At 39.5% G+C, this 21,366-nt stretch overlaps 1 protein-coding gene across 3 annotated transcripts; it reads left to right on the forward strand.

Annotated features, from left to right (window-relative positions):
* Positions 1 to 9,711: 9,711 nt before the first annotated feature.
* On the forward strand, positions 9,712 to 20,438 carry LOC106570907 (LIM/homeobox protein Lhx2). Of its 3 annotated transcripts, XM_014143514.2 has the most exons (6): positions 9,712 to 10,280; positions 10,594 to 10,756; positions 11,707 to 11,909; positions 12,413 to 12,798; positions 15,990 to 16,195; positions 18,136 to 20,438. In XM_014143514.2, exons 2-6 carry the CDS (start codon positions 10,637 to 10,639, stop codon positions 18,430 to 18,432), a joined length of 1,212 nt encoding a protein of 403 aa, XP_013998989.1. In that variant the 5' UTR covers positions 9,712 to 10,280; positions 10,594 to 10,636; the 3' UTR covers positions 18,433 to 20,438. The 3 variants fall into 3 exon arrangements, with proteins under 3 accessions (XP_013998989.1, XP_013998981.1, XP_013998972.2); XM_014143506.2 differs by lacking the exon at positions 9,712 to 10,280 and having other exon boundaries at positions 10,559 to 10,756; XM_014143497.2 differs by lacking the exon at positions 9,712 to 10,280 and having other exon boundaries at positions 10,559 to 10,756; positions 12,416 to 12,798.
* The last annotated feature ends 928 nt before the right edge of the window (positions 20,439 to 21,366 follow it).

The following is a 21,366-nucleotide window of genomic DNA, read 5'->3' on the forward strand; positions in this document are numbered from 1 at the left end:
ACCTCGCGCTGCCTTCCTATGAACTACATGTACCACAAAGCCAATCTTCGGCTACGTTTGAGTCGCATGATGCAGACGAAAGGAACCGTTTAAATTGCCACAGTAGAATGAAACAGTGATAACCTAACAAAACTGCTTGACAATGCACTATCCAATTTTGTTCTGTTCACACATACTGTTTTTCTCAGTATGATGAACTCTACATTCTAGGAATTCTCTGTCCATTGACGCACGGGACAAAATGTGCCGGTTGGTTCATTGTGCAATGTCATCCCTTTATCATTGCCAGCAAGTCCAGAGCATACATGCTGCAGTTCGAGTTTCCGTTATGCTCCCACTCACTCCTATTACACTGGTGGCTAGTGGTGGGGAACTACAGTTCTCTCGACACTTTCTCCTGCTACAGTGAGACTGGGATGGAAACAATTGCAAATGTCTACAATGTGATATTTGATAGCTGCTTTATATATACTGTATCTTCTTTCATATCAATGTATACTAAAGTACATTTGTTTTTGCAGTTATTTATTTTGATAGCCTAATTAGCCGCCTAGTTGTTCTACAGTTAGGCTAGAACTGTAGAATGATGCAAATTATTTTGAAATTGCACGTGTAAATGACCTTGCAACTTCTGTTTCAGAAAATATAATTAAAAGTAATGTACAACTAACTTTTGCGCATATTGCGCTCAATTCAAGTGTGCTTCTCAAGTTATTAGGATAAAAGTGCTATTTCATTTTCGCAAGAAAAATAAATCATAGTTGCGTTTTAAAAAATGTGGATCATGTTGACAAGGATATTGAGATGTTGTTGCCCTTGGTTGGAAAAGGATAGGATAGAAATAGCATAGGCTACACACCAAATGTGATTTCACTAAGAAATCACAAGAAATCAAAGCACAAATGAATAAGATATAGGCTACAGTAGGTCAATTCGTAATACAAAAAAAAAACATGACGTTTGAGATGACCCTTGAATTAATGCAATGGATTGCATCGAATTTGAATGCCCAAATTGCTCGTTTCGTTAAGGATGCTGTGCGATCCTAATGAGCCTAATCAAAATGACAAAGTCATTATTTGCATTAAAGTGTTCCAAGTCAAAACACATTAGTTAGACTTACCATGATGATGATTTAACGATTTCATTGTTCACATTCAATTACTTTTATTAGCTCTCTCTCTCTCTCGGTATTCTAATGTAGAAATGAGCCTGGTATTGTCAACATTAGCATAAGATGAATGATAATATTACTAAGATATAAACATCTGAAAGTAACGGAAGAACATAAAATATTGATATGTTCTTACACAACTTTAATGTGTTTTCGTAAGTAAATTGTTCCAAATATCGGTTGGCCTGAGATGCACAATTAAAAACGTCCAAAAACCCATCGGTCAAGAGAAATTGGGTCACTGTGTTCAGAAATACCCCCATTAGGCTATGTGTTGTGTACTCTCACCCTTATAAGGACATTACCACGAGTCACGACGACAATACTTTGGAGATGTCTCTCTAACTTTCTTAGCTGTCATTTTCTCCTGTTAGACAGGTATTCAAACAGATAGACGTAATCGACTTATTTTCTTACTGTACATGTTTAGCTGTGGACCACATCAATGTTTTCAATTCCAGGTGTTTTTAGGTGTCAACATCTCATTCAAATGCACATTAGTCCATAGTCCATATTCCACGGCTGTGGTTTGGTACTCTTGTGACATGAAGGCTTATTGCGAAAGCACCTGAGTGGCCTTATATTCTGTTATTTACAATGTATGTGGTCCTTGTCTGACTATATGAAATGAAATATAAATTGGTTAAAGGCCTTGAAGATGCATATTTCATATGATGAGATAGAGGACCTTATTTCTAATGCCAGTGTATTGGTGCACTCTTTAATGTACATAAAGAATAAATATAATAATACAGTGCAACTCAGGAGAAAATCGTGAAATATAATTGTATCATACTTAATTGGCTTTTAGCTTGTTATTAAACAATTAAACATATGTGTATACATTTAATGCATTGTGCATGCGTTCATAACCATCCACCACCCCCAAACCCCCAAGATGACCCCCTCTCTCCATTCCTCCCGCTCTCTTTCTACTTCTCCTTCTTTCCATCCCTCCCTCTCTCTCACACCGTCTTTCCCTCTCCCACTCTCTCGCTCTCAATTCAATTCAATGCTCTCTCTCGCTTCCTCTCTCTCTCTCTTTCACACACACACACACACACACACACACACACACACACACACACACACACACACACACACACACACACACACACACACACACACACACACACACACACACACACACACACACACACACACACACACACACACACACACAGAGAGAGAGAGAGAGAGAGAGAGAGAGAGAGAGAGAGAGAGAGAGAGAGAGAAATCCAATTTCCCCTTCATTTTAAACGAACAATGAGGATTAGGGTGAGGGATTTAAATGTGGAGTGGGCTTTTTCGTTCGGTGTATCGGAAGGGAAGGCAAAGGGAAAGTCCTGAACTTATTAGCGAGTAAAGTTGGGGTCCCAGCCCAAAAACAGAAAAATAATAATATATCACTAAATTCATTCTAGTCGCGCAAAGTAAACCCCTTGCGCGCGAGTAAAGACGCAGTGTTGAAACATCAACATCATAGCGCAGATTTTAAATTATAGATGCACTGGAATTTAAAGACTAGAGAGCATACAATATTGACGTTTTATATTCAATCAAAGAAAACATACATATGAATAAAGATTTCTAGCCAATGCCTAGGGCCACAACCAAAACAGTTGAGTTGATTCCCAATTGTATGCCAACTAGGCTACTTTATAGCAAAAATGGTGGCCCTCTGCGTTGATAATACATTGGATTGCTGCATTTTTGCTCCATTTGAATTAGTTGATTATTCCATATGTTATGAGTATCTTATTATTAATTAGACTCTCCATATCAAGAAATAGAAATAATATATAATTATCGAAAATGTACAACTGACATGTGAAAGCGAGCAATGGGGAGCAGTGCCACTGTGCCATGCGCACGATATCAAGTGTGGAAACGCGCACGCGGTTTGATCATGGTCCCTGAATCCAGTGAGCCCCAAAAATGCAGGAACATTGGTGACAAGGTGCATCATAAATTACGCGCGAAGGGGGATCAGAATGGATGTAGACTTCCAGCGCAAAAGGAGACCAGAGCAAGCGTTTTGAACGCAGACATTGAGAGATTAAACAAATGATTACCAGCGACATGAATACATAGAATACATATATAACGGTTTTGAAAGAGCTTAATACTTTTACCAAAAACAAATAAACTGACAGACAGGAGACAAAAGTATTAGTGTGTTGGTGCTGGTATTGCTGGTGGCGGTGGTGTTGGTATTGGTGGTGGTGTTGGTATTGGTGGTGCTGGTGTTATTGGTATTGGTGGTGCTGGTGTTATTGGTATTGGTGGTGCTGGTGGTGTTGGTATTGGTGGTGCTGGTGTTATTGGTATTGGTGGTGCTGGTGGTGTTGGTATTGGTGGTGCTGGTGGTGTTGGTATTGGTGGTGCTGGTGGTATTGGTATTGGTGGTGCTGGTGGTGTTGGTATTGGTGGTGCTGGTGGTGTTGGTATTGGTGGTGCTGGTGTTATTGGTATTGGTGGTGCTGGTGGTGTTGGTATTGGTGGTGCTGGTGGTGTTGGTATTGGTGGTGCTGGTGTTATTGGTATTGGTGGTGCTGGTGGTGTTGGTATTGGTGGTGCTGGTGTTATTGGTATTGGTGGTGCTGGTATTGGTGGTGCTGGTGGTGTTGGTATTGGTGGTGCTGGTGGTGTTGGTATTGGTGGTGCTGGTGTTATTGGTGGTGGTGGTGGTGCTGGTGGTGTTGGCGGTGGTGCTGCTGCTGGTGCTGCTGCTAGTGCTGGTAGTGGGGTGACCTGTGCACAGGGAGACCGAGGTAATCTGCTTTATCCACAGGTGTGAATTTATTTAAAGCTCCTATGTAGCCATTTTGATCTCAATATCAAATCATTTCTGGGTAAGAATTAAGTACCTTTCTGTGATTGTTTTCTGGTCAGAAATAAACAAAAATAGCTTCGTAGCAAAGAGCAATTTCTCAAGCAAGAAATTTGCTATGACTGTCTGGGAGTTGTCTGAGTGGGGAGGGGAAAACTGAAAATGGCCTGTTATTGGCAGAGAGGTTTGGAACTCTTTTTTCTATTGGTCTATTAACTAATTGACGGCCTGGTGTGTCACCAGGCAGGGGAAAACTCCATCCCACCAAAACAGGCTGACCTTTCAGGTGGTCTTTTCAAACAGCCGTCACACTAAAACCCATTATCATAATTTTCACAATTTCACAGTATTATTCCAACCTCATAGTGTGGAAATATATATAAAACACAGGAAATCACGTGTTGACTGCATTGGGCCTTTAAAGAAGGTAAGAGCAAATGTTAGAGAGTGAGAATACAAGATACCACTAAACTCTGTTCAACAAATCCTCACAATATCACATTTTATCCACGCGCGCAGACGTGGGTAACTTTATGTTTAATGCATGAGCTAACATTATTCCAGACAGAGGACGTAAATGATAAATATGCATTTATTCAATTAAGGGTATTACATGAGTTTTTATTTGCATAAGGATTTAGGACGTACCAAGGCTCTTTCGTGTTTGTGCTACGAGGGGGGCTTTTCTGCGCCTCCACGTTGTTTTAATTGAATAGATTACAGATAGGCTGTATGTGTAACTAAATCCTACCATGGTACACCTTGATACACGTCGAAATCCCGAGGTATTTGAGTTTAGGCATTCAATGTAAAATCATTTAGACCTTTCGTAACGGGTTCTTTTCAACTGTTGGTATCTCATTGTTGCAGGTTAATGGATTTCACTGGTGTTCTTATAATGTTGTTTGTTAAACCGGCATAAGCTGTTGTAATAGGCTATTCTAAAATACACATTGTTGACCCAACATCGAGTTAATTATTACTCAGCAAGTGATATTCGGATCCCTTTTACCTCAAACAAGTGGAGAGGATTAGAAATGTTATTTAAGTTTACTCGTTCGTTTTCGTTTGTTGTTTTACAACTTCTTTCCAAAGTGAACTTCTATGATAAGAACAAAGAAATGACATTATCCCATATATACGATTATCTCCCCCTATTTTAAATTTTCGAGCTATAGTAGACTAACTAATACCTGAAAGGACACTTTTAACATCTCTCACACCCAAAGGCCTATATACAGGTTTCATGTTTTGAAATTAAACATGTAGAGTATGATGAAATGAACATTCAATCGTGTAAACAAACATGCATTATGTTTTGAAACATGTCCAATAAGTTAGATAATCCATGCTGTGCCATTTGGCAACCTGCAGAAACCATCTTTTTCTAATACGCCATATCACTCCTGAGCGAGAAATAGAGCCGCTGGCGCATTTTCAGCGGGTGGCGCTACAGACCCACACACACACACACACACGCTCAGGGGCGCGCGCGCACAAACAAGCACTAATTACATAAATCAGAAGTGAGTGGTTGAAGTATTCAATGAAGAGGGAAATGATAAGCTACAAAAGACCTCAGTTCACATCGATTGGGAAATCTCAAGACACAGCACCTAAAAGGGCAAAATATGTCTTATTTGCCGAGTCATTAGGATATTCTTGTGTTTGTTTTCAGGATGAGCTCCAAAACGTAATAACTACATCAAAACCCTAATAATGTGTGGTGTTGGATGTTTGGACAAAAGCTGCAAACATCATTGTTTCTCACTCAAAAGATCCGAAGGACTTTATTTCTTTTCCACGATCCTTCTCCAATCCGTTATTTGCTCAGGCTCTTCGCTTCGGGAGGTTAAGTAGGCCTAAGTGATACACAATAACATATCGTTTGAATGTATGAGCGAAAATGTGCCATATGCTTCGCCAGTCTTGGCAGCATGCGCTCGCGCCTTTGGCAAGCGCAAAGACTCCAAGCCTGTCAATGTGAAAGTGTTGGACATGCTTAAATGTTATCCTTGAAGCCTCCAACACAGAATCAGAAACACATGCAACCTACCACTGAATTCACGTCACAGGCACATTCTCTCGTTTGACACAGATCCCGCCTATTTGAATAGGCCTATCAATTAAATGTGTCTTATTAATTTTGAAAAACAAACAAATAGTTCAGCTTAATTTTACTCAGTGATTTAGCAAAACTTCGTCTTGCCTTGTCCTGCTCTTTTTTTTTATACACGGGAAATCTTCTCAAGGTAGATGTTCACTGTAAGTAGTCATGAAGTTAATACCCCACTTCCCCACGAGATCACAGATCTCATTAAGAGCTGTTTGAAGCGCACGCACTGAGAAATAAGGACCGAAGCAGCACGCCCGGCCCAAAAAATATTCTAACGAGGCTCGCTCAAACTCAAGGATATACTGGGGAGACATTCTTATTCCTATGAGAGAACCAGGTGATGTTTGTGAGTTTCTCTGAGTGGACGAAACATCAACAATGTGGTGGACTTAACTGACATAGCCTATAGATACGATACAGTACATCCTTCCATACCTGAATGTTGATAGCCTGATGGAGTCATTGTGCAGTGATGATACAGGGAAAAATGTCTCCTGCGTGTTTTCCCCCAGCTGTTTGATAGAACATTATATTTGATGTGGCATTAAAGGGAAATTTCAACAATGATCAAGTTCATATTCATCTCCATCACCACCCCAACATCAACATATGTGAAAATGGTATAAAACAAATATGTAGTAAAAAGTCGTGTTTCCAATGACATCATCAACCAATTAGTAGACAATTAGTACGGCAATGCCTACTCATAATTGGTTAAAATCACATGATGCACACCGATTATGTCATGTGAAACACTTATCTTCCTCTACTTTTTTTACAACAAAACATAGAAACGCCAATTTTCACATATGTTGATGTTGGGGTGGTGCTGGAGATGAAAGTTCCCTTTAAATGAACCTAGATTCTGTAAGGCAAGAGACATTATTCATTGGAGAATTATGAAGTAGACCTATAGCAAAATATGCACTGCTTTTTGTTACTGTGAATTTCTTTACCACAAAACTGTAAGAAAATAATGCAAACGAGTTGTTCTTGTGGTTGTAGCATAACCCCATGTAAAAATACAACATGGAAATGCATCAACTTTATTGTATGTATTAACATACGACTATAGGAAAACTATAGGTTATTTGAAAGCCTATGTTTCATTAAGTACATTTCCATAACAAAATGTGTCATTAGTAGAACAATTATGTGTATTATCTCTGATTAGTTAGTAAAACGATTATCTTGACGAGACATTCATTGTATGTTGACTTAGGTCGCTACTGTATAAAGTGAAACGTTGCCTAATATTTTATTTATTTGTTTTATGGGACGCTGCATATGTTTGAATGGCACTACGCTGTGTCCAGCAGCATTCTAGGCAGAATAATACTATTGTGTCATCAATTATGGCCATGTATACAGCACCGGGACCCCTGAGAATACGACGTTTTCTCCCGGTGTGTTTCAGAAGACCCAAGTTATCCAAGGCAGACGGGGTGCGTTACGAATCGTAAACGATGCAATACACGTCTCATTTGGCACGCGAGCATTTGTGTGTCGACAGTATAGGCTCCCAGCTTCGCGTGACTAAACGAAACTAATCCTCACATAACAAGCAAAGTAACACTTTTTGGTTGAGTGATAGTACTCTTTACATCCATGCTGTCTTTATTGAGGATTGTTGGTGACATAAACGTGTAATCGGCCTATAGGTCATGTTAATGTACATAGCAACTGATTTACCTATGTAAATAATAGCCTACTACCCTAAGAAAAATAACAATACATAGATATTCAAATAACACAGAATGAATCATAATTATTATTAGTATAACCAGATTTTATAACCAGATTATATTTATAGCAAAGAAAAAATATGTTTTCAAAGTGGATAAAAATGCGTAAATATCTATGTCAAGGGTATGGCATAACCCAAGAGTAAGCACATTCGTATTGCTTTATGTGGCTAAATTAAAATAACCAATGATCCCTTCAATAAAATTTACGAAATAATTTTTGTACATTTCGGATGCCTCATTTGGCCACCCATCAATGAGTCCCAGAAAGTTAGCCAATATAGCCACAGCCAGATGAAGAAATATGGAGGTAAAATCAGTGTAAGGACACGCTCAATGGCTGTTAATTACATGGATTAATCACAAGCTATTCTGCTGCAGCCCCGGCGCTGGTGGTATGATGTCCGGGGCGACCGAGAGCCCCGGTCCCCTGCGGCCGAAGGCGTTGTTCTTCTTTGTTGGAGTTTAAGTCACGGCTGTTGCGACAGAGCTGGTCCGGGCATTGTGTTGTCCAATGTGCCTGTTGGGGTTGCGAACAGATGGTCCAGGAGTCAGCGGCGGCAGCGAAAGGATGACGTCGCTAAGAGGTGCAGTAAGGTAAAGAAGGACCTGTGATTTGTTCACCTGTCACTTTCCCTTTGTTGAGATGGATGGCACTCCACCGCGGAGTCAGACATTGACCGTCTGTCTGGGGTGTAGTTTGCCCAATAGTTCATTTTCGGATTTTCTCATTCTTCTTTTACACAATCAGTTGGCAAGGCTAAACTACAAATTATTACAATTAATAAAAACAACAATGGTGTCATTATGTTAATATTGATTACAGTTATATAACAAAACAAGGGAAAAACAAACAATGATTTTCTGTAACTTTTCTGAGATGGACTAAAGATGAGCCTACTTGATGTCACACACGCCGCGGGCACGCATATTAACACACACACACACACACACACACACACACACACACACACACACGCACGCACGCACGCACGCACGCGCGCGCGCGGCACTGTGCCAACCATGCCATAGTGCGTCCCCATTCACCGTCCAATGTGATAAACTCAGAAAGCATAATAAGGTTCAGTTATATATAGCCAAATCCGAGTATTCTGTTTTAAAATTCAATCAATAGGATTGTAAACAGTATGCTATTCGTTTCAGTGAAATATAATTGTTAATGCATGAGCATTTCTATTTCCAGACTAGGTAGATCCCTCACATAGCCCTAGTGTAGTTTGGCAATGACACAAATGGGAGTGTGATTGAATTCCAGCATCTATAATTTACTAATATTTCTTAGATTTTAGCTTAGTTTTAGTTTAGTTTATTGAATGGTGTACACATAATTGGCAGCTAAGAGCTGAATTGCAGTGTACAGTCCATACCTAAAGAAATAATTAAATAAAGAAATAAGGTTTCTACTGTAACGTGGATACAGTATGCTGTATGGTTCTGACATCACACAATTTCCAAAAACTGGAGACTTTACCATAACTTTTTACGTGCAAATACGTTTTTTTAATAGGTTATTCGTGTTTGCTAATGTTTATGCGTTGTTATGTAAACACTAACTGTCCTGAGATTAAATTACATGAAAAGTCAAAATATAATAATAATCCTTTTGTCTTTTATAGAAATGATTAAAACTCGAAGACCACAAGGAAACAATGACGCTGAACAACACCAATAGACATAACGGTCTTCATTTAGGCTTTTACATTTAAAACTCGAGCAATATTGTAATAAGGATCATTTTGGTGACGTTTGCAAACCAATGAACGAGTGAAATAGCTGCGTGACGTACGAGTCCCCGTAAAAAAGGCGCGGAGTGTAGCTATAGGTACGGAGAAGGTGGGAAGCGAAACGAGGCTGTGAGGCCGGTGCGGAGAGTCTTGATAAGAGATTTGTACTCATCGAACGAATAGTCAACTCCTCCTCCTAAACTGCACACACATAGAGCTCAGTGATCGCTTTGCCGAAGAGCTGGATACCTGTAAGAAAACGTCTGTTTTGTAATAACCAGTGCTGGACACGAACAATTGTGCGTTTTTACGCATTCCTTCCTTGCGTTTGTTATTCTGTTAAATTCGATCGATATTCGTCGGTTTTGAAATGTTTTGCGCCAGCATCCACAAGCAGTACTGCAATTCGCTGTTGTGAATTCAAGAGTGGAGGCCAGGATACTCACCACTACAATTCTGCCGTGGTTTTAGTTGGTTTTTCTTTCTGTATTGTCTCTTGGAATACTTTTTGCCTTGTCCATTTTGGTCGTAATGCAAGTTGAACGTTTGCAGTAGTCCTTGATCACTTTAATCCGATGACAGACTGAAATTGGTGCATTTTTGTGCATCTTGAAATCTGCAAGTTGAGCGCTGTTACTGGACCCAGAATTGACATTGTGGTTTGCTGGTATGTTTCTATAACACTTCTGAGCTATTGTTTGTAAATAGTAGGATATTTTGTATGATTTTCATAACGTGTTCAAAGATGGTGTAAACTATAGCCTATATAGAAAACGGAATATTTACTATAATAATGCCTGCAATTACAAAGCAATTACAAAGTGTTGTAAACGAAAATGTTTTCTCAATATCTTTCTATTTTTTTGTAGCCTACCATCATTCTTGGCTTGGATTTTTTTACTTTCTAAAACAATAGATTGGAGCCATTCACTTTAAATGCATGGGCTAAATGTGCGTCTCATGGAAGTTTTGGCCTGCAGATCTGAGGGAGACGCTTGCAAGTGTAGCCCTCCAGTCTCCACGATGCTCTTCCACGGGCTACCCGGAGGCGAGATGCAGGGGGTCATCGACGAGATGGACCGGAGGGTGAAGGGCGAATCTACCGCCATCAGTTCGGCTATAGACATGGGGGAAACTGAGACGGTGGGTGAATGCTGTTCAGGCATGTGAAAGCACACATAAAGATTTAATTTCGACGGAATATATGCTTAGAAAGTGAACTGCGATTAAAATATAATTATTTATAAGATAGCAAGCAGCACTTAGCCGTTAGCCGTTCACATTTGCAAACCCTGTGTGCGTAAAGTATATTATTGATGATTTATTGGTTAGTATTTCGTATAACTCTGGAAAAACATGTTAGCCTACAATAACGGTATCATTTGATTCACGAAGTTTTTTTTCAGATGCATGTAATAGTCCCAGTTAGAATGATGGTAAAAACGTTTACACTAACCATGGTCCTATCTCTACCCATTTTAAGGCCATGCATGTTCATTCACAATCCAATAATTACATCTAACAGATAATAATCTTCACCACTTTGATAGCCTATTTAGGTGGGATAGTATAAGAATTGTCCAAAATATGTAAAATAAGGTTATAATGTTTGATCTTTTATTATTTTTTACATTTGTTTATTAGGCCCAATCGAATATTTTTTGCGATAGGTCACCACGATCCGTTAATTTGTGATAATATTGAGTGTTTCATGTGAAAGAAATGTTGATAAGGATGCGAAATTACATATATATTTGTCTTTCATAATATATGATGTACATGCCTCAACAAACAAACAAGGTTTCTGCTGCATTCAAATATTCCGGGCTAAGATTACGTGTTAGGCCTACCTTTCAGGCCTACGTGTTAGGCCTACGTGTTACATCATCCCACATTTAGGGTATATCTAGTGTTACCATTTTATATATTGCTTTCATGGCTGTATCCCTAAAAAGTATATGAACACATATTAAATATGTGCGTAAAATGTTGACTATTGTACGGTATTGGCCTTGACATCCATTGGTGATATACTATCAATAATGTAGTAATCTTATTGTAAACATAAAACTGATTTCCCATTCCCTGTTCAGAGTATGACGTCCATCAACAGCGACCGTGTGGCCTTGTGCGCGGGCTGCGGGGGAAAGATATCTGACCGCTACTACTTGCTCGCCGTGGACAAACAGTGGCACATGCGCTGTCTCAAGTGCTGCGAGTGCAAACTAAACCTCGAGTCCGAGCTTACCTGTTTCAGTAAAGACGGCAGCATCTATTGCAAAGAAGATTACTACAGGTAACCAAGACACAAGGCTATGGCTATGACAACAACAACAACAACAACAGGCCAAGCATGAAAACAAGAGCGATATCCAATTACGCCTAAAACTAGCATACTTAGGCACCAGCTGCTGCTACTCCAATGACAAGCCTGTAACCCCTTTCAGAGAGTTAGTGATGGTATAGGCTAATGTTCCCAAAGCATGGTAGCTTGTTATCCATTTATTATATACAAATGACAACAAAATAGCCTATGCTATTACGATTCTGGCAGGCCTGTGCTTGCTTTGGATGCTTTACTAGTCATATTTGAAGTGGCAAAATGGCAAGAATACACAAACAAATATGAAGGCCTGAAGGCATGACAGCTTTTACGCATGATAATTAATATGCCTGTATTGCTTAATAACAACTTTACATCAATGTTCTTCATCGTAATGTCCACAAAATAAAGTTTTCTGACCATGTTGTGAATCTAAATTCTGTACGTGTTTGTGTCATCCGCTCTCTTCTCCCAAGCAGGAGGTTTTCCGTCCAGAGGTGCGCCCGGTGCCATCTCGGGATCTCGGCGTCGGAGATGGTCATGCGGGCGAGGGATTTGGTCTACCACTTGAACTGTTTCACCTGTACTAGCTGCAACAAAATGCTCACGACCGGAGATCACTTCGGAATGCGGGACAGTCTTGTGTACTGCCGGCTCCACTTTGAGACACTCATACAAGGGGAATATCAAGCGCATTTCAATCACGCGGGAGATGTAGCCTCGGGCAAAGGACTTGGCGAGAGTGGCACGGGCAACTCGCTGGGGATGCAGTATTACAACGGCGTCGGTACGGGGCAGAAAGGAAGGCCGAGGAAAAGGAAAAGTCCCGGGCCTGGAGCAGATCTGGCTGCTTACAACGCAGGTAGGACGAGTTTGTATATACCGGTTACCCATTAATGATATTATGGTCATCTACAAAGTGCCACGAAGCAGTAACACACAGTTGTAATGTGGTTGAGTAATGCTGAAATGAAAGAAAAAAGGACTACTCTATTTCATAGTGTATTAATAAATACTGTACTGATGGACTCATTTAAACTATTTTAGTTTGATGGAAATACACTCTTCTGAAAAAGATCTGTCGCTTATTTCGATGGACTGGGTTACCAACTTTCAGTGAGAAATATCACATTTTGTCTGAACCGTTTTGGGAAATACAAATGTCTATACAAACTTTGAAACATTGGAAAACAATGAGCAGTTAATCAGTAGGCCTATGCATGAACTAAATGCTTCCATCAAATTGTACGAAATATTACACAATGTTGTGCTTTGGATGTTTTTACGCAGAGACTAAGCCTGCCGTATTTTTCATCTGACGGATATCTATGTTGATTTATTGAATAACTCACCTTTATTAGATAGCATTATTCTAACAAGATGTTTTATTTGCTCAAAGATGTGAGGGAAAAAATCTGAAGTTCAATGGAAGCCTCTGTTGATTTGTGGAATGGGAGCGCGCTTGGGCCTACTGATACGTCCACTTCCAATCTAATAGATTAAGATAAACGATCTATAATAAAGAAAACATACGAGATGAACTCGCATAGCCCACTAACTAAACGGCGTTAATGCATTCAAAGAGAAACTGCTTCTGAATGCCAACTCAATGTCCTACACCAATCTTCTGTATGTTCCATTTCAATATGCTATAGAGTGACGTGTGAATAATGAAATAATGTCTTGAAACACTCCATTACATTATTATTAAAAATGTTACACTAATTTCCATTGAACATTTTCTCATACACAGTCGATTTAGTCTTCTAAAACCTCTCAAAACTTGGAACCTCTCTCAAACCTCGTTAAAAACAGAGAGTGGTTCGATGTGAAAGATTTTTACACGACAATAGAAGCAGACAAGTGGAAAATAGCTCAGATGGGGAGTAGGACTTCAAAAAAGATGAGAGAGAGAGAGAGAGACAGACGACCAAATTCCCAGCCCCACGTTCACTTGTTGAGTCTCGCTGTTTGTTGGGTTTTTGGGTCGGTAAATCAATGTCGGATTGCTTGTAGAACATGGGAGCAGCTGTGTAGAATCCTGATTTAAACTACCCCAGTGAGGCTGGAGAGCAAGTCTCCCACATCCAGTAATATGTTACCCCTTCATAAATAAACAGCCGACTTGCGCACCACCACGTAGCTCTTGTTCTGGAATACTTTTGGGGAAAAAACACACGACTGACATTTTGAAAAGCGATACTTGGTATTCAGTATGTCTACTTATCATTCATATATTTAGTTACATGTGTAGGATCAGGACAATAAGGATTGGCCTAATAAGGATAGGCCTAGATATGTATATCACAGAAGGCTGCAGAGGGGGAGGACGGCTCATAATAATGGCTGGAACGGAGCAAATGGAAAGGAATGACACCATCATTCCGCTCCAGCCATTATCACGAGCCTGTCCTCCCCAATGAACGTATATCTGTTTTTCGAGAATAGGATACGATCTACAATCTAAATTTGTGTAGCTCTATAATGCGGCGGCATAAGGTGATTTGAATAAGAAAGGCGAAAAGTCGATAGCCGCAGTAAGCACTCGAGTTAAACATGAATGGTAGCGCCAATAGTTAAAAGATTGGATCCATTCTCTGGCATTCTGTTTTGGGAAAGAGATTTTGGATTTTCTTTGCATAACATTTTGTATAGTTCTGAGTGTGCTTCACTAACCATGAGCATGAAAATGTAATTACATAATATGTATACATCATTTTAAAGACCTATTTTATAAACAAATAACATTTTTTAGTCAGGATTGTGATATAAAATTGATATATAAATGGGTACTATTATTTGCAGAATTTCCTCCAAATCTGATATATAAATACATAAATAAACGATATATAAAATAAAGTCTAATTACATTTGAATGAAATACAGGTTTTCAATCTAAAATCAACTAACATAGGCCTAGACCTATCTTCCTTTTCTCTGTCCCACTTCTCTGACCCTACATCTCAAATCTAATGAAATTCTAGCCTGCAGTGTTATACAATATAGAATAAGGCCTTTATTTTTCTTTCTTATTTACTTTCTTTCTGTCTTTCTTTCGTTCTTTCTTTCTATCTATCTTTCTTTCCTTCATTCTTTCGTTCTTTCTTTCTATCTTTCTTTCCTTCCTTCATTCTTTCGTTCTTTCTTTCTGTTTTGGAGTTTTGCTGCCACCTGAGGGCGTTTGTTGACATACCTTTCACAACCATCTAGAGGTCCAGATTCTATCAAACCCTGACTGCACTGCATCACGCTGTCCCTTCACTGTGAAAATACATGGCAGCAGCCATAACTCTGTGTTACGCCTGAAGGTGTTCTTTTGGAAAAAGTCCTTAATATGCGCTAGGCATTTCTCGTTGTATTATCTCTTGACTCCTTTGGCAAATGGATTCGTTGTCCCCGTTTTTAAAGGAATGATTAGTAACACTTTACAGTGATTTTTCCAGTAAATACAACAATTATTGTGTTGTTACTTACAGAAGCAAAAAGGGAACATGCTGTAACCCCAGTCTAATAATGATAAATTGCAATACTTTTTTACACTGTACTACTTACACAGTGATGAGAACACTAAAGATATGTGTTGCTACCCAGTCAATCTCGTGCGTTTTCATGTCAACATATTATTTATTTATATTATTTATTATTTGTTTCATTTTCTCTCAGAGTTGTGGGTATTAAGGAGTAATGATCTTTCCTGTCAACAAATAAGACACACTGTCTGTCTGCCGTAGAATTCACAACAACAACACATTGGAAAACTCTGATTATGTAATCCCAATGATCCTAACAATAAATGTCATCTCAGTTAACACAGAAGTAAAATCTCGAATAATTTGGTCTGCTGCGTGATACATTACTGTATCTATACTTGAGATACATTTAGAGTTCCGGTGAATCTCGACCCGAGAATCTGCCCACGGGAGATTACAATACATTTAATTCCATGAAAATGGTCAACAAAGTATCGTACATATCTTATTGTATCGTATAGAATCATATTGTATCCTATCATAACCATAAACTAAACTGTGTGTGTTGTCCCGCCCCCTTCAGCGTTAAGTTGTAACGAGAACGATGGAGACCACCTGGACCGAGACTCCCACTACTCCTCCAGCTCCAAGTCCAAGCGCATGCGCACCTCCTTCAAACACCACCAACTGAGGACCATGAAGTCCTACTTTGCCATCAACCACAATCCGGATGCCAAGGACCTGAAACAGTTGGCCCAGAAGACAGGTCTCACCAAACGGGTGCTGCAGGTGAGAAAGAGGATTCCTTTATAAAGGATCATTATTTACACACATGTATGTTATTGTATATAGTCCACTGCTAGGCCCATATTGAAAAAGAGTCTGACTATGAGTGCTGATCTAGGATCAGTTTTGCATTTGAGATAATATTAATAATAAAGATGATAAGGACAGGGGGTCCAGATCCTAGAGCAGCACTTCTACTATGAGACGAATACGGGCATTGATGCTCATTGGATAATTGCAAACTGCCTTGATGCTCTTTGGATAAGTGCAAACTGCCTTGATGCTCATTGGATAAGTGCGAGCTGCATTGCATTTAACCAGTCACGAATACTGTATGTACATCATTCTAATTTGTTCTGGATATCTGCATGCTTCGGTTTAGTGCACCACAGTCCCAATCCCACAGAATTAAATTGAACATGTATATACAGTATCTCTTTCCTTTGTGGAAATGTACTATTTAGGAGTATGATAATGTATTAACTGTGAGATGGGCTGATGTTGACTTACATCATGATAATGCTATTATGCTACTGCAAAATTATTGTTTAGTGGTGTTCAGTGGTAAGATAATGTACTATCTGTGCTGTGATAATGTGGTAATGAACCACATGAAAATGTTGATAACAACCTGGGCCACATTGGATGGTAAAAAAATACTTTAAAGTACTACTTAAGTAGTTTTGATGGTTTATTTGTACTTTACTGTTTATATTTTGGGCAACTTTTACTTTTACTCCACTACATTCCTAATGAAAATATGTACTTTTTACTCCATACATTTTCCCTGACACCCAAAAGTGCTCGTTACATTTAGAATGCTTAGCAGGACACCAACATGGTCTAATTCATGCACCTATCAATATAACATGTTGTCATCCCTACTGCCTCTGATCTGGCGGACTCACTAAACACAAATACTGTGTTTGTAAGTGATGTCTGAGTGTTGGTGTGCCCCTAGCTGTCCGTAAATAAATTTAAAAAAATACAAAATTGTGCCGTCTGGTTTGCTTAATATAAGGAATTTGATGTAAGCATTTACTTAACTTTTTACTTTTACTCAAGTATGACAGTTGAGTACTTTTTCCACCATAGTACTTAAGCACATTTAAACCAAATACTTTTAGACTTTTACTGAAGCAGTATTTTACCGGGTTACTTTTACTTTTACTTGTCAATTTCTGTTAAGGTATCTTTACTTTTACTCAAGTATGACAATTGAGTACTTTTTCCACCACTATATGTGTACTTGTTTTACATGTAGTAGTAGTAAATATTGACACAACATAATATTCGAAATTGCGCTCCCTGAATCTGTACTGTGGTAATAATGAAAATAATAATGGTGCAAAATGCAAGACAAATCTATCAGGGAAGTTTTTGATTTATGTAATCGCTCAAGTAATACGATTATCCCAAACATACCGGCCAAGCTATTTCCATCTCATTCAACATAATCCGTACAATTACACAAGAGTAAAAACATTTAGTCCTCACACAATCAGTAGAGATATCTCTTGGTATAAGTCATAGCCTATCAAGAGAGGACCCAAAGCTTTTTTAAATATTTTTTTTATGTGAGAAAAAAGTGTCAGCGAGTTATCATACCAGCTGTTTAGCATTCGATAGGGGAATTCAAAAACACACAACGGACCGTTTGCACAAGTATAAATAACTGCAAATGAGAAAAAACTGACATGCTGCAAAACACAGATCTAATGAACAAAACGAGGACAACAAAGCCAGCGTTTGGCTTTGATGAATTCCATTTTTCATGTTTGTCGTTTTGATTTGAAACACTCTCCCCCCTCCCCCCTCTCTCTTTCTGTCTCTCTCGCTCTCTACCCCCCCCCCCCCCCTCCCCGCAGCCCTGCAGCTTCTGTTCACCACACTAACACTTTTCTAATGAGCAGACATTTAAATGTGTTTTTGGTTCTTTGAAGGTTTGGTTCCAAAACGCCAGGGCCAAGTTTAGACGGAACCTACTACGTCAGGAGAGCACAGGGATGGACAAGGTGTCGGACGGGTCCACTCTACCAGGGGGGTCGCCTTCGGGCCCCCACTCCGAGCTCTCCAACGCCTCAATGAGTCCTTCCAGCACCCACACCACCCTCACGGACCTGACAAGCCCCTCTATTCCGTCGGTTAACCCTCTACTGACCGCCGTGCCGGGGGGCATGGACCCCCACGACTCCATGAGTATGAGTCCTTCCCAGACCACCCTTACCAGCCTCTTCTGATGTCACCAACACCACCCCATCACAGACCGCCCTTACCAGCCTTTTCTGATATTACCTACCCCATCCCAGCCACACTTACCAACCTCTTCTGAGGTCACCGATCCCACACCACCCCACCCCTCCCTAAACCCATCCAACACCACACCAGGTCACTCAAAGACTAAGAGACTGAAGAGAGAGACACTTAAATACATGATATTCCCCGTGGACCTTAGATTACTGCCCCGTCTATTTCTAGTCTTTGTATGAGTAGCAACTAAAGCCTTACAGAGCGGCCGGCTTGATTTCATCAAGAGCTGAAGATACTTTTTCTGTTTTCATCTTTGTTTCCTTTCCATGTTGGCTGACTGACACTACCCTCACCCGAGATGTAGATTCTCACTCCACCACCCCGACCACTCTGTTTCTAGGTAGAGATAAAAAAATATTCAACAATTAAAAAGACAATGGAAAAGGACTGTGAAACTGAAAATGTATTTGGAAAAAACATTGGAGAGTGTAAAATGCAGATACAAAGTACTGTAGCAAGGTTATCCGGAAGACTCTAGCGTGCCTTATATATTTTATCACACTGAGGAATCCCTGATTGGATAGATGTCTGATCTAGGTGGCATATTTCTTGAAAGAGTTTGTTGAAGGATGGGTGACCCACTGACAAACCGCATTTGCTTACAACATGGCAATGAAAGCCGATCTACTTTACAATTCACTCTGCACACAGTGGGGACTGATCGATGAAATAGCATTGATGAGAATTAGAATTACATTGATAAAGTTAATATAAAGATATCATGGTCATTATCTTTCAGACTCAGTCATTGCTTGCAGTACACACCAGTAATAGTTGGTTACAACTTCGATATTTTGTAACAATAAACTGTCGTATGCGGAAATGAGATATAATGTATATTGCTATCTGACTCGTTGCTTGATGGAATTGCAATGATACTATTTCCAGTCACCATTTGAATACACAACACAAGTAGCTACAACATATCTAACCATTTTCCAGCATCACACTGTATGGATTATGAATTGATAGCTGTAACATATGGATGAAGTTTTCATATTTGAATATTGTCTCATTCGTCACTACATAAGAGTTTATATCAGCTTATATCACTATAGTGTACCAGATACACTTCTACAGTATATTGTACCAAATGCACTTCTACACGTCGAAGAGGGGAGTCATGCACACTCACAAGCGCGCACACACACACACACACACACATACACACACACACACACACACACACACACACACACACACACACACACACCGTACTTACCTCAGTCTGAAGGTCTTTCTATGTTCTTACTGCTGAAACCCAGCACTCTGATTTTGATTCTTAAAGTCCCCACAATGTAGGATTATAACATATAAGAAATGTGCTTAGAACGGAGATGCTTTATGGGTACATCCGGCACCCCTAATCTAAAAAAATCTTAAAGACCACTTCTATATACTTATTTGGAATTGTCCGCACAAAACATGATTGAAATTGTCCCCACAAAATTGTTCCTTGTGGGGACCTTTCTGAATATTGGTGTTGGTACAGAGAAACTAATCAGGGATTTGTGTAGTTGGCAAATAAACCAACTTTAACTGGGTCGTGTTCATTCAGACACACAGTAGCAAAATGTTTTGTAATGGAAAACGGAAATTAGCGTTTCTTATTGGACAAATTCATGTAGTACCTCCTCGTTTTGGACTGTTGTTTTCCTGTTTGGTGCCTACTAGAAGCTGGTAGGACTAGGAGTGTTTCTGATATGAAGAATCAAGCTGCCTTCCTTTTGACTGTAACTACCTTTACTTATGGATGAGGATGGTGCTCTTACCTTATCTTTATCCTTGTATGCATGGAGAGCTGCTGTTGGGATTCAACATCCCTTTAACCACACAGTCTTTAGTTTGTTTGTTTGTCCTTCCATTCTTGTACAGTTGCCCCCTTTTGATGTACTTAAGCCTTCAGTTCTTTCAAAACATAAAATGGTGGACAAAACTTGACCTAGTCTGTTGTTTTTCTGAAGTTACTACCTATAGGATATCACATGCACACCCACACGTGCACGTGCACACGCACTCACACACATGATGCATGTGCACAGATTGTGAACCTATATGTTTTTATTGTATTTGCTGTGTATAAAAGTAAGGATTACTTGTGGTGTTCCACAGGGTTCTATTTTTGGTTCTTTGGAATCCGGTTGGAGGGCCACCTTGTTTTGAAAGAGAGATTGATATCCGCACACTATTGAATGCCTCAGCTGTTTTGTTGCTGTGAGAGACCACATTGTCTCAACATTGTGGCATGCCTTTTTCCAATGACATTTAAAAAGAATTCATCCCATTTGGATTATAATGTAATTTGTGTCGTTTAGCAGAAACTCTTATCCAGAGCTACCTTCGGCATGAACATTACAAGGAGGCTGAATGACAGTACAATTACTGAATGCATCTATCTTTTCTGTCCATAGAGTTTTTTTAAATACAGTGCTTCCACCCACACTAGGAAATCAGCTTGCTGTGGCTGGCAGCTCGCCAGAAAAATCTCACCATAAAATAGACGTTTCGTAGAGGGAGCCTTTCTCTTATGAGTTTGAGCAATATGTGTTCAATTTTCACATGGCACCAGCGTCATCCAGACCAGCTGAATCAAATTACTGAGGTCTGAAGAATGTTCTCTTAAAAACGTATTCAAATAACTTTGGTAAAATAAATATAAACTGAAGCTTTAACGGTCATGTGTTTTTTTCTCTTTAATGGCCCTCTTGCTCGGTTTTTGGCCTTAAGTGATCCTGTACAGAAAGAGGGGTATTGATCGAAAAGGAAGAGTGAGAACACAGGAAGTCTGCAATTTTGAAGTTTTAAGGTATTGTCAACAGAAAAAGGTCAATAGTACAGGTAATTGTTAATGTGTCCACAAGTTG

The sequence above is a fragment of the Salmo salar genome, chromosome ssa01 (assembly GCF_905237065.1).
Source record: "Salmo salar chromosome ssa01, Ssal_v3.1, whole genome shotgun sequence".
NCBI lineage: Eukaryota > Metazoa > Chordata > Actinopteri > Salmoniformes > Salmonidae > Salmo > Salmo salar.

Bases quoted from the DNA above. Each gene is read 5' to 3' on its own strand.
- LOC106570907 (XM_014143506.2), top strand. From the start codon at position 10,574: ATGGAAGTTTTGGCCTGCAGATCTGAGGGAGACGCTTGCAAGTGTAGC. The intron at 12,799-15,989 runs GTAGGACGAGTT...CGCCCCCTTCAG, and splicing joins TCTGGCTGCTTACAACGCAG to CGTTAAGTTGTAACGAGAAC. The intron at 16,196-18,135 runs GTGAGAAAGAGG...GGTTCTTTGAAG, and splicing joins TCACCAAACGGGTGCTGCAG to GTTTGGTTCCAAAACGCCAG.